The sequence below is a fragment of the Rhinatrema bivittatum genome, chromosome 1 (genome assembly GCF_901001135.1).
Source record: "Rhinatrema bivittatum chromosome 1, aRhiBiv1.1, whole genome shotgun sequence".
Lineage (NCBI taxonomy): Eukaryota > Metazoa > Chordata > Amphibia > Gymnophiona > Rhinatrematidae > Rhinatrema > Rhinatrema bivittatum.
Window position 1 is genome coordinate 80,393,637 of NC_042615.1, and position 14,572 is coordinate 80,408,208.

Genomic DNA, 14,572 nt, shown 5'->3' on the forward strand with positions numbered 1-14,572 from the left:
AAATTGATTCAATTTTGCATATTAGCAAGAGTTCTCTTCATAACAACATTTATGGTTGTGATCATAAACACTCATCACTCCAAATTATTTTGCTCCAGAAGTTTTGAGGCTTTTTTTAGGTGCTGTTTGGCATATTGTAAGCAGGCTGTTTTGTGATGTTGGTGCAGCAATGGCTTTTTTCTGGCAACTCCACCATGCAGCTCATTTTTGTTCAAGTATCTCCTTATTGTGCATTCTGAAACACCCATACCACTTTGTTTCAGAGACGCCTGTTTCAGTAGAAGTTGCTTGTGGATTTTCTTTGCATCATGACAAAGTTTCCTGGCAGTTGTGTCTGAAGTCTTTCTTGTTCTACACCTTGGTATTAACAGAACCCATAATTTTCCAATTCTTAATCTGAGTTTGAAGAGTACTGACTGGCATTTTCAAATCTTTGGGTATCTTTTTATATCCTTTTCCTGATTTATAAAGTTGAACTACTTTTGCTTGCAGATTCTTTAACAGTTCTTTTGCTTTCCCATGCTTCAATAACCACTAATGTCAGTGCAGTCCCGGATGACATTCACAAGGGTTTCTCAAGAGCTAATAAAAACTCCTTGACTATTTATACACAGGCAAATTACAATCAAACAAGGCACAGATGTAGATATCTACCCTTCATTGCCATCTCAACATACGTGCATCAACTTGAGTGTATATTATCAGCCCAAACATTCAAGGTATTCAAACTTTTGAACAGGCCCATTTTATTATTTCCTTTATTGCTATGGTTTATTTAATAATTGTGCTATTCTGTGATGCATAACAGTTTAATTTCAAACATTAAAAATAACAGACATATGTTTTGTCTGATCACTCACATTTTCTTAAAATGCTACACATCTTACAAATTCTGTCAGGGGTATGTAAACTTATGTGCACAACTGTCTCTCTCCTTCACTTCCTTCTCCATGAATTCTGAGAATGTAGTTTGTATATCTTCTAGCTGTGGATCTCAGTAGGCATTCCTGCCCCCAAATCTATTTCTCTGATGACAGAACCTCCCTTACCCCTCCCCACCCCCCCAGCAGGATTGTCCCCCCCTCATTCTGGGATCCTTTACGTTTGGTCTCCACATTTATCTCTGCCTCTACCTACAGATGCTTCTATGGCATATTCCTTTACTACCAACATGAAAGAATTGCATAGTAGTATCAGTGGAGGGATGTGCTTCTGACCGACAGCATTTGCCCCACCATAAAAAGTAATTTGCTCTATGTTTTGGGGATCCTGTGGGAGCAGGGGCAGGCTCAGAATATGGAGGAAGGTCCCCTTTAATTGTGACTAATTCTGCACATTTTTTTCTCCTCTCCCTCCTGCAGCCTCACTGGGTAAACCCATCTCCTCTTTCCCCCTCCTATGGCCTCATGGCATACGCTCCTCTCCCTCCCCCCACGCCTAGGACTCCAATTCAAGGCACATTCCCTTACAATAGCAGCTCCAAAAACCAAATAATCTCTCAGCATTTACACAATGAGACTTGAGTATGAGAGGCAGAGGCTCCCCACAGAGATGTGTAATAAAGTTAATTCTTATAATTTTCTCTCTTTTAAGGCTGTGGCCTCTCTTCCAATATATTTCTATAATTTTAAGTGTGAACGGTGGATATTTTTATTCTACCCCTTTTAAGAATCTTCACTTTCCTACAAGGTGGCCATGTGCCAATCATACAGATATCACATCCAATAAAAATGTCAGCATGTAAACAGGAAACAAGTTTCTCTTGAACTGCAAAAGAAAACTGAAATGTTAAAAAAATGAGAGGCTCTTTACGGCTTTTTCGGATTGTATTTATTGTGCATTCATTTTATGTGCAGGCCGAAATAAAAAGGTACAAGGTGAGGTATTCCTTTTCCATACAAAAATTTATAAAGAAATTACCAGCAGCACTGTACGTAAGTTAATATGAAAACCTGAGTTCTCTCTCTTTTTTTTTTTGTTAAAGTCTGTCAGTGATCATTTTCTCTGTTTCAGTCCTTGGCTGACAGATTTAAAGGGAAAGCAATATTCACACAACAAAAAACCCCTCTATTTCCCTGCAGAGGAATTCAATGGTCAGTGTCAGCCAGTGCATCACACTATGGATATGCCTGGTCCTTGAGGTCTCTAGATGTTAGCTATACACATTTTATTAGGCAAGAATAATGTGCTCTGGACCACTGATGGAGCTCCATTTGCACTAGAGGACAAAGAATGCAACAAGACCACCTCTTCCCTTCCTGCATTAAATAGCAGATTTTTTTCCCATTGTCTCTGTTTCTAACACTTCCTTACACCCCAAGCCAGTCCTCAAAGGGATTAAGTGCAATTGGAAGCCAAAATGCAATGATACAATGGCAGTATCACACCAACGAAAACCCCAAATATGCAACACTCTTCTTAAGGCAACACAAAAACAAGTTAAAATGTTCAACACTAGGATCCCACTGTACTTCTTATTTCAAGCATAACCTTCATTTCTCAAACCTGGTACATAAACAGATGTGAGAACCAGGAAAAAAAAAAAACAGGTACAAAAACGGAACACTAATTTTAATTAAAAAAGTATAAACTTACATTAGGAAAAAATTCCATAGCACTGCAAAATACAAAATGGCTCAATCCAAAACCTTACAGTAGTGTGATATGCCCTAAGCAGCAAGGTCCCTCTGGGCAGGGGGTAAACAACTTCTGAAACCTTACAAAGAGCATTTGCAGCACAATAGGGAGAGAGAGATCATGCAGCACAAGAGCAGACAAATAGGGCCACCAGCAAGTACAAGGCAAGATACAATTTTTTAACAGTTTTAATAACAAGCACAATCTAGAGAAAATGGAATGCAGACTGACAAATCAAAGGTCAACTTGATTATACAGTTCAAGAAAAAAACAAAAACCACACAAGTGAAAAAAAAAACAAAACAAAAAACAAACTCACTCTCATCCCCTTCAGAAACAACCAAACACTACGAATGTCCATGATGGGTTCTAGCAACTGATTCAAGTAGGCCATTCCCTGCTGAGCTTCAGACCACAGGTCACGCCGGCGCAGGTTCTGCCAGACATGATGCTCCTTCCTATCTGCAGTGCAATGTTCAGTCTCTGTTCTGCTGTGATGTTAAAGCCAATAGTCTTTTACTGAGTAGCTCATTGTGCCGCTTAAGGTACTCGATCATGTCACCTTGCTTCTCAGCCACTTCTTCCAAACTTGTTCCTATCCTGCAGAAGAGAAACAAAGTTCAGCAGTTGTGTCAGTACTTGAAACCACATGTCCAAAATAGAAAACAATGAAAAGAAAAAGTGTGTCCTGTCCCTATCTCAACTTGTTGAAGTCTTCCCATTGCCTCACCACTCGCTTTCAGTGCTGGCTGCTACAAGGACACCCCTGCCGGAGAAGCAGGTCAGACAACTGCTTTTGCTGACAACACAATCCTGAGGATCAGTCCTCTAAAGGCTGCTGTAGCAATCCCCTTTTATTTATTTATTTATAAACTTTTATATACCGGCATTCGTAGGACACATCACTTCGGTTTACAAGTAACTAGAAGAAGGAAATTACAATGAACGAGGACAGGGGAGAGGAGGGCAGACTAGAAAAAGGGGAGAAGTGGGCAGGGGGCGAGAAACACAGCTAAGAGGAGGAAGGAGCGAGAATAAGAGGAGAAGGTGAAGGATAACCAATTTAAATTACTAAAATCACAACACATGCAGAGTGCAAGTAATAACTGGATTAGCTGTATACAAATATGTACAAAAACAACAGGCGCGTTCTAAGAGGCTGGGGTGGAAGGGTAGTATTGGGGGGTAACGGACGGGGGGTGGCTAGGGAGCCAGGGCGGTTCAAAGAAGAGCACTGTCTGTTTGCTTGAAGAGCCATGTTTTGATTCCTTTTTTGAATTGGTGTAAGGATGGTTCTAGAAGGAGATCAGCAGGAAGGGAGGGTGGGGCCAGCATTGGAGAAGGCCCTTTCTCTAGTGATGGTAAGGTGTGCAGTTTTGAGGGATGGGGTGTGAAGGGCGCCCGCAAGGGAGGTTCTGGTAGGGCGGTTAGAGGTACGGAAACGTGGCATTTCCTCGAGCCAGGAGAGATTGTTTTTGTAGAGCGTGTTGTGTAGGATGGTAAGTGCTTTGTATTGTGTACGGAAAGAGATGGGAAGCCAGTGCACATCTTTTAATATGGGAGTGATGTGGTCCCTTTTACGGGTATTGGTTATAACTCTCGCCATGGCGTTCTGCAGGATTTGTAGGGGTTTGATGGTGGAGGCAGGGAGGCCTAGGAGAAGGGAGTTGCAGTAGTCCAGTTTAGATAGAATGGTCGTCTGCAGAACTGTGCAGAAATCCTAGGCGTGGAGGAGGGGTTTAAGTTTAAGGATGTGGGGTTTGTAGAAACCCCCCTTTAGAAGAGACTTAATGTAGGGTTTGAAGTTTAGGTGTTCATCTAGGGCAGTGGTTCTCAACCTTTCTAATGCCGTGACCCCGCAATACAGTTCCTCATGTTGCGGTGACCCCTCGCCCCGCCCTCGCCCCGTGAGGGTGGGGTGAGGGCGGGGCTTTGGTCATATGGGGGTGGGGTTATGGATGGGGTTGGATTTTAGTGCACACTTATCATTTAATTATGACATTTATAATGTGAATGTAACTCAACTCACCATAGGTTCTCACATGCATGGCACACTGACCCATGATCGTCACGGGGCTAGATGTAAAAGTACAGTTTGTATCCACAGGAACCCCTCTGACCCACAATAATGGATGTAAAGCAGAATTATGACATTCCCCATACAACTCACCCTACAAAAAAGATATTCTGGTTCTAGTGACATCTCAGTAACAGCAACTCAAACTCCTTCTATTTCCAGGCTCAATAGCCCTACTTATGAAAAGACAGCAGTTTACCACCAATGCATGTCCTCTGAGAAAACACAACAAATAAGACCGATACAAACGCTTACATGCTAGCAAAATATCTCATCTCGGTAACAGACACAGAACCGACCTAACATACTCCCAGGATCTGTAGTAATGCAAATAAACTAATCCGCACAGAGTTACACCTGTATTATGGAATACACTCAAACAGGAGCAACCCTATCTATGAAAAGGCAACACTACAAATATTAAATCAGGTCCTAAAAACCAATACACCTCTTATTAGGAAAACAGAACTAGCAAGCAGCTATAGATCCCCACACAGAAATAATTGTAAAACTATACTAATAAGCAGAATAAATGTTTCAAAACAGCTATGAACATCCAACAATTAAAAACGCATAAAAACTATTAAACATTCTCCAAACACCAATAAAATATTTCAAAAAAGCAGACATCACACAATTAAAATGGCAGTCAAGAAAAATAAACTTAAAAAGCCACCTTTACTTACCCCCTCCAGCAGCTCTCCTACTCCCCTTCCCTGCAGGCCGTGGCACTCACCAGAAGCAGCAGTAGAAGCTAAGCTCTATACTTATGGTCCTCTTCCTTAGTGCCCATGTCTCTCACACACACACACCATACCAGTCATGCCCCCATGACCAGTTTCTGTCTCTCACACACCAATCATCTCCCAAACAGTCTTTGGCACACACACACCAGTCACCTTCCTGAACAGTTTCTCTCATGCCGTACACACACACACACACACACACACACACACACAGGCTTCCCACTCCCGTGTTCTACTTACATATACGGGCTTCTCACTCTCATAATCACTTTCTCACACACACACACACCAGTCACCTTCCTGAACAGTTTCTCTCATGCCATACACACACACACACACAGGCTTCCCACTCCCGTGTTCTACTTACATATATGGGCTTCTCACTCTCATAATCACTTTCGCTGTCTCTCTCTCTCTCTCTCTCTCACACACACACACTCACTCACCAGTCTCTCACTCCCATGCTTGTTCTCTCCACATGCACAGGCTTCTCATTCCCATAATCACTTTCTCTCTGTTACACACACACCAGTCTCTCTCATTTCCATGCTCACTCTCCACGTGCACAGGCTTCTCATTCCCTGAATCACATTCTCTCACATTCACACACACACACCAGTCTTTTTCTCTCACACACACCATCACCTTACCAAGCAGTCTCTCTCTCTCATGCATGCACACTCACCCTGGTTTCTCACTCCCATGCTTTCTTTCACCCCCACAACACCAGGCTTCTTACGCCCATGCTTTCTCACATACCCAGACTTCTCCCTTCCATGCTTTTTCTCTCTCTCACACACACACATCAGTCACCTCCCTGACTAATGTCTCACACTCTCACACACACATCAGTCATCTCCCTGACTAATGTCTCACACTCTCACATACACATCAGTCATCTCCCTGAGCAATTACTTTCATTGTCTCTCACATACACACACACACACATCAGCTCTCTGACCAGTCAATCACACACAGGCTGGCTGGCTGCTTCTCTCTCTTTCTCTCACTCACTTCCTCTTCTCCCCCGAGCACAAATGGGAGCTGCAGCAGCCTCGCTGGCCAAGAAAGAAGAATCCCATCGGCCGCGGGAGGCTCGTGCTGCTCTCTCCTTTCTCCATTACCGGCTGCTTCAACTGCTCGGGGCTGATGCTGCAGCCGCCGCTGCTACTACTTTTTCGCGCGGCTCTCTCTCCTTCCCGTGCACCACGATTCACTTCCTGTTCCGGGTCACGGGAGGGGGGGGGGCAGGCGCAGGAAGAAGAAAAGGCCCAGCCGCGGGTGCAGAGCTTCTTCTAGCGCCGCTGCCGTTCCCGCTGGGCTTGAACGTGCTGACAGCCCGGCGGCAACGGCAGCGGGAGAGACCGGGAGCGCGCGACCCCTGCGTTTTGGGCGTTCGACCCCCGCCGGGGTCGCGACCCATAGGTTGAGAACCGCTGATCTAGGGAGATGCCTAGGTCTTTTACAGAGTGCAGTGGTATATAAGTTAGTGCAGTGTTATGAGAGGTGGGGTGGAATGTATGGTCCGGTTGATTAGAAATGATGAGGATTTCTGTTTTTGATGCATTAAGTGCAAGGTGGAGGTTGGATAAAAGGGAGTGGATAGACACAAGGCAAGATTCCCAGAATTGCATGGATTCCTTGAGGGATTTCTGAATGGGGATAAGTATTTGCACATCATCAGCATACAGGAAAAACTTCAGGCCTAGGTTAGAGAGTAGATGGCAGAGTGGCAAAAGATAAATATTGAAGAGGGTGGAGGATAGGGAGGATCCTTGGGGGACACCTTGTGTGAGGGTTATGTGCAAGGATTCCGAGTTATCAATTTTTACTAAGTACTCTCTATGGGTGAGGTAGGAGGAGAACCCTGATAGGGCCGTGTCGGAGATACCTATTTCTGCCAAACGGGAGATTAGGATTTGGTGGTTGACAGTATCGAAGGCTGCCGAAATATCTAGGAGGGCAAGTAAATATGATTGACCGTGGTCCATGCCTTTGAGAACGGTATCTGTAATTGCAAGTAAGAGCTTTTCAGTATTGCGGTCTTTACGAAAACCAAATTGTGAAGGGTGTAGGATACTGTGGTCTTCGAGGAAGTCGGTGAGTTGCGTATTAACTACCTTTTCAAGAATTTTGGAGATGAACGGCAGGTTGGAGATAGGCTGGTAGTTTGCAGTGTCGGTGCTTTTTTGGAAAATCCGAGAGAACCCAGCTCTCCCTTCTGTTTGTCTGCGTCTCAGCAAAGTTCATTATATGGGGAGTTGACTTGATTAGTCACAATGCAAGTGAGAGGTCTGAAAATGTTTGGAAGCCCTATCTGATTTGCTTGCAACCTTGTACTCCTTGATTTACTTTTCCTTCTTGTATGTAAATGCTCCAAAATGCAGGGTCAGTGCTTCTCCAATCCACACTAGACTGTCCAAAGCAGTGAACATAGCTTAACTAGCTGCAAATTACAAAAAAAACATGACAAACACATCCAAATGATAAAAATCAACCAACAAGAAAGACCAGAATAACCCCCCCACACACCCAAACTCCTCCAGTATCCTATAAAGATCTTAAGATACCTCCCACCTCTTTCAGCATCTCAGAACGGCCCTCGACCACCTGCCAAACCCAGAATCCACCCTCCAACAACCCCTATCATATTCTCACCAAATCAGCAGCTACAAAAATTACAGATTGTTAGAGATGTGAGATGCATGCTGGCAGCTTTTTCGGAAAAGCCAAGAGAAACCAGCTCTCTCTTCTGTTTGTCTGCGCCACAGCAAAGTTCATTATATGGGGAGTTGACTGTGATTAGTCACAATGCAAGTGAGAGGTCTGAAAATGTTTGGAAGCACTATCTGATTTGCCTGCAATCTTGTACTCCTTGATTTACTTTTCCTTCTTGTATGTAAATGCTCCAAAAGAAACATCTGACTTTTTGTTTGGGTGGGAATATGGGCTGGTTCGAAGTTGGTGTATATGTTTGAATTAATGGCACTTTTTATGAGAGTATAAATGTTGAATCTATTTCAATTAAAAAAAAAAAAAAAAAGCATACAATTATGCTCAAAACTTCCCAGGCCTATTTCCCAGCAGCAGCATGTTTCTGAAAACAGCCAGAAGAGAATAATGTAGATACTGCTACTCTCTCTTCTGGACCAAAGTCTGTGCTATCCAGGAGACAGAACTGTGGCTTTATCACATGGAAACAAACACATTATGTGCCTGACTCTTTAAAAAAAAAAAAACAAAAACAAAACAGCCCTTCCCTCAATAGCAGTAGAAAACCAAAAAACAAAACCCCCAACACATTCATCAATGTGTAACAAGAATCTGTATATAAAAACCACAACAGCCACAGAAAGACATATTAATGTGAAATTATACAGCAATGTTGAAGAGTATTACTGGTGGTCTCTCCCCTGCTAATGAATAGTTCACCAATGTCAGTGGCAGAATTTTTCATTAACACCCATTACTCCAAGTTAGACTGAAGGCATAAGACAAATGGCTCTGAAGGAACTGCAGGAAGAGAAGATGACCTTACGTCTACCTAAGACTCATTATTTAATGTTGCCCAAAAGCCCATTAGTGTAATGCAATTAAGAAAAATCCATTAATTTTCAGAGCATGGCCACAAAGGGATACTGTAATGCTGGGAAAGGTCAGCATCCCTATGTTTGTCAAGCTGTACGCCTAAAGGCAAAGGATGTGAACACGTGAATAGAATCAGAAGAGAGAAGCATTTACTGCTGGGAGCAGAGGAAGGGAAGTCCCTTCAGTAATTTGTTTCTATTTTTTTATTTATTTAAATTTTTTTTTTAAACTCTGCGGTCTCCCACAACTACATCATCCTATTTTTAGAGCACTTCTCCTGCCCCTTTGGGCTCAGTCGGAACCATGGCTGTAATTTTGGTGCTATCAGCTCTCATTCACAACCACCTAGGATTTTTGCTAACTATTTTACATTGCCGCCAGGGTACATGATCTGGTCTCTGCAGCCATGGTCCTGGGCAGGGAGACATGCACCAAGATTCCTTCCAGAACTCTGTATTCAAGGACCCTGAATCCAGCAGCTGGGTACCACCATGGCGACATGCAAATTTATCTCATGCACATTCATTGTGGATATCCTGAAAATCCTACTGGCTGTGGGATCCCCAGGACAGGTTTGAGAAGCCCTGGTCTAGACAAACTAACAGCCTATAGAAGGGTAGGGGGTGGAGAGGGAAGGGGCAGGAAAAGCACTGTAACTATTTTAATATCTGGCAGCTTTCACACTGAAAACCTCTCTAATGCCCATGTTATTACTTTACTGATGGCATAAATCATGCCTATTTCCTCAAGTACATTTTTTTCATGCAATACGAAATAAAGATTAGAATCAAGGTATACAAAATTAAATTTAAAATTTGTATTTTCTAAAAAGAATACAATAGCTTTACAGAGAAAGTTAGATTGATACAAACACATGTGCTTCTTAAATGTTTGCTGTATAACAAATGGGGAAAAACCCCCCACATTTTTCCATGGACGGACGACATACGTCAGAGCGTAAGTACCAACCTCTTCTCCAGCCTCCATGAACCAAATAAATATGTGCTGCAAGGCCTAGGCCCAAACTGACAGGGCAACATTTTGCTAACAGATCTCTTAAACACAGATTAAGTGCTTAGTTTCCCAACCTTTTATTTCTTTTCTTTTTGTTCAAATATTTATCTTTTAACTTAAAAATATTTATTTTTAATCTTTCTATGTATAGTTTAAAAAAAAAAAAAAAAAAAAAAAGCCAGCCTCTGACAAGCAAAGCCAGCCCCCTGATGTCAGAGGAGGGGCCGGGTGAGTGGTGTTTAAATTTAAACTCACCCCAGGTGCCGCAGGAGCGAGTCCAAAGGGGCAGGCCCCTTTGTGCGCCCCTTCATCGCAGCCCTCAAAGACACCCCCTTCCTAAACCTTGCCTTCTCAACCCGCTCCTCCCAAAACAAACAAAAAAACAAAAAACAAAAAAACCCCAAAAACAAACAAAAAAAAAAACCGCATCACTAACAACTGCCTTCCAAAAGCAAGCTATACTCTCATATTGCTATCTCAATCAACTTTCAATCCAAAAACTCAAAAAGAGATGAAGATGAACAACAAGATCTCATCTCCAAATAATCAACCTACATCCTCTAAGAAACATTCATCCTCGAAACCTCCACACAAACTAAATCAACTAATAAACTACAAAAACAACACACACATCCAATTCTCAAACTATATATGTTTCTCTCATTCATACTCATCAATACTCGTTCTATAATAAAAAAAAAAAAAATCCCTCTATTCAATGACCTATTCAGTGACTATAAACCAGATTTCATTGCAATTACAGAAACCTGGCTCAAAAAACACAGATTCCGTTCTAATAAACCAACTATCCAACCAAGATTACAACACCTCTTTAATCCCCAGGAAAAAAAAAAAAAAAAGGAGGTGGCTTAATGCTTATATCTAAAAAAAGCCTGCAACACACACTTCGGCCATCTAACATTCCTCCACCATTGGAAATTGCTTTATATGACTCACCAAAACTGCAAATGTGCCTCATTTACTGTCCTCCAGGAGCACTCGATAAAAACTGCTCACCTCTAATTGAATATATTATGAACAAAATCTCCCTCAACAAACCCATAATCATACTTGGTGACTTCAACATACATTTCAACTTATCAACTCACTCAAAAACCTGCCAAACTATCATTGATGCACTATCAACTCTATATCTAGAACAAATAATCCAATCTCCAACTCATAAAGCAGGCCACACAATTGACCTCATTTTTGTCAACACTGAAATCTGGAAATCATTCTCTACCCACACCACAGAGATACCCTGGTCCGACCACCATCTAATCCAAGCTAACTTACATACCAACATCAACCTTAAACCTCCTCAAATTACCTCAAACAAAATATCCTACCGTCCACCATTCAACATAGAACTTTTACAAAAAACTCTTCAATCCAAATTAAACATCAATCTATCTAGCTCTGAGAACACTACCTCATCATGGCTAAACATCACAAAACAAGTTGCAGACAACATCAATCCCATTATTACAAAGACTAAACAACAACCCAAACACAACAACCAATGGTATAACGAAAATATCAGAACTGCCAAACGCATACTCTGAAAAAAAGAAAGAATGGAGAAAAAACAAAAATACTATCAAACTAAATAATTATCGGAACAACTTAGCTCAATATAAAAATATCAACAATGCGAAAAAGGAATTCTTCTCCAACAAAATCTCCAAATTTCATCATAACCCCAGAATGTTATTCACAATAGTTCAGAAACTTACCAAAACCACCCAAGAGAGTCTTCATGCACCAAACATGGAAGCAATGACTTTGCTGATTTCTTCAACAACAAAATATCTCATCTAATCCAATCCAACATAACCAACAACAACCAGAACACCAAACTTAACAAGATAACCTCATCATGGTCAAACTCTGACACTGCCTCCACCATTGAAATTCAATCTATAATAAATAAAATGAACCCTGCCAGCCATCCATTAGACAACATCCCAATAACAACCCTCAAATCAATTGAACCTACCATATCAAAAACCATCACCAAAATTGTCAATTTATCACTGACCGAAGGCAACTACCCCAAATGCCTCAAATCTGCTGTCATCAAATCAATCCTTAAAAAGAACCACCAAGATCCGGAAATCCTTACCAACTACAGTCCCATATCAAATCTTTCGTTCATAGCCAAAACCATTGAAAAAGTCGATCACACTCAACTAGATAACTACCTGGAGACAAACAGCATCCTACCTCCATCCCAATATGGTTTTAGAAAAAACCTAAACATGGAATCTCTCCTCATCTCTCTAAATGACATTATTATAAGAGGCTTTGACAAAGGTGAAAAATACTTGCTCATTCTTCTTGACCTTTCAGCCGCCTTCGACACAGTGAACCACAATATACTATTGGAGCGACTATCCCAAATTGGTTTAACTGGCAATATCTTACGTTGGTTTTCTTCCTATTTATCTGATCGAATATACCAAGTATTAATCAACAACCTATCAAAAATAAATCAACCTCAACACCGGAGTCCCTCAAGGATCAGCTTTATCAGCCACCCTTTTCAACATATACCTTCTTCCCATCTGCCAACTACTAAGAGAATATGAAATCACACACTTCCTCTATGCTGATGACATTCAGCTCCTCATTCCCATACAAAATTCGATTGAAGACACCTACAAGAAAACTTCAGAACTACTTATCTCAATCAAACATCTCCTAAATTCCCAGAAACTCATAATCAACTTTGACAAAACTGAAATAATACTCATGGATAAAAAACCCAATCCAACTCCGCCACCCCTGACAAAACTTGACAAACAAATGATAAGTATACTCCCTACCACCCACACCAGGAACCTCTGAGTTATCATTGATAAAGAGCTTTCTTTCAAGAACCACATAGCAAATAAAACTAAAGAAGGATACCACAGACTCCTAACCCTAAGACACCTGAAACCATTTCTCAACCCCTACGATTTCTGAACTGTACTACAACTTCTTATCTTCTCCACCTTCGACTATTGCAACTCCTTACTAATTGGAATACCTTTTTCATCCCTCAAACCACTCCAAATACTGCAGAACTCAGCTGCCAGAGTCCTAACTGGAACAAAAAGAAGTGAATACATAACACCAATATTGAAATCACTTCACTGGCTCCCTATTACTACATGTATTGCTTACAAATCAATGACCATAATCCATAAAATCCTAAACAATGATCATCAAGGTCTTAACACCATAAACATAATTCCTCAAAATCCTCCAAGAAACCTACGCTCTAATAACTCAGGTTACCTAAACATTCCCCCTATCAAAGCTGCGCATCTGGCAACCACAAGAGAAAGAGCCTTTTCAATTGCCTCACCTAAACTTTGGAACACCCTACCTAAATTCCTGAGAACCCAACATGACCTAAAAACATTCAAAAAAAAGACCTAAAAACACTAAATGTTCTGCAAATTCTACACTGACCTTCAGACGTCCGATCATCCCAACTCTCAACTGAACTCTCAGTTGTAAACCTCTTAATACATTCTCTTCACCCTGAGCCTGCATACCCTCCTCATCCAACCTAATAATGCTCTCTGGACTTGATATGCTTATTTCTGATATTGTTCAAATTGTTTTTACTGTTGCACAACTGCTAAGAAAATGTATAACGTACACATTGCTTTTCAGTTACACAACTGCTAAGAAAAATGTATACTTTTGTAAACCGTTGTGATGGCTCTACCGAATGACGGTATATAAACGCAACAAATAAAATAAATAAATAAAATCTCTCTCTCTCTTGGTTCTTCTTTCGGGTTGGTAGATTCAAGCTTTTGTTTAATTTCTTGTTGGGAATATAGAAGTCAATTTAAATCTGTACTATGTATTTTGTTTGTTTCTTTTACAATGCTTCTGCTCTTATTTCCTGACTTCTTTTTTTTTTTTGGGGGGGGGGGGGGGGAGGAGGAGGGGAAATAAAGTGGTCATTTTATAAAGACGACTTGATTTACCCCATCTTCCTGTTGTCTATGTTCAGTGGACTTTGGAAACTCTGTGCATGCCTTGGGCTTCTGGCATCGAGGAAGGAGCATGTACAGCTCAGGCAGCAGGACTGTGGCTGCCCCCATGAACCTCATCATAGCAGCCATTGAACTCTGCATGCACTGAGCAAGGACAGAGAGTACAGAAGAAAGGGACTGTAATCACTAAATGGAGCAGTATCACCAGAGAGTCAGTCAGACATGAACAGAACTAAAAGTTGAGCCTTTAAGAAGCCATTTCTTTATTTGACCATGGACCAAATCTTTTGCTTTGGTGCATGAAACCGCTATTCAAGGACTAGCGTGAGAAGCAGATCAAACTGTCATGGCAGCTTCCCTGTCCCCCCAACTTATACCATTTGCCACTACAAAAGAAAAACTGACCACCGCAAATGTGCACCAGGGCAAGAAATAATCTGCTCAGAGTGACCCTCAGGTTACAAAGTCAATGTGTAAATGTAAGACTTTTGGGCTGCTTATGTGTA

At 41.4% G+C, this 14,572-nt stretch overlaps 1 protein-coding gene across 3 annotated transcripts in view; it reads right to left on the bottom strand.

The window, feature by feature from the left end:
• Nucleotides 1-1,966: 1,966 nt before the first annotated feature.
• The window catches only part of TMEM192 (transmembrane protein 192), a 126,907-nt gene continuing 114,301 nt past the window's right edge, over nucleotides 1,967-14,572 (bottom strand). For all 3 annotated transcript variants that reach the window (XM_029620033.1, XM_029619947.1, XM_029570883.1), the window contains exon 6: nucleotides 1,967-3,237. In XM_029620033.1, the coding sequence (XP_029475893.1) occupies nucleotides 3,114-3,237 (124 nt within the window). In that variant the 3' untranslated portion in view covers nucleotides 1,967-3,113. The remainder of the gene's footprint in view (nucleotides 3,238-14,572) is intronic.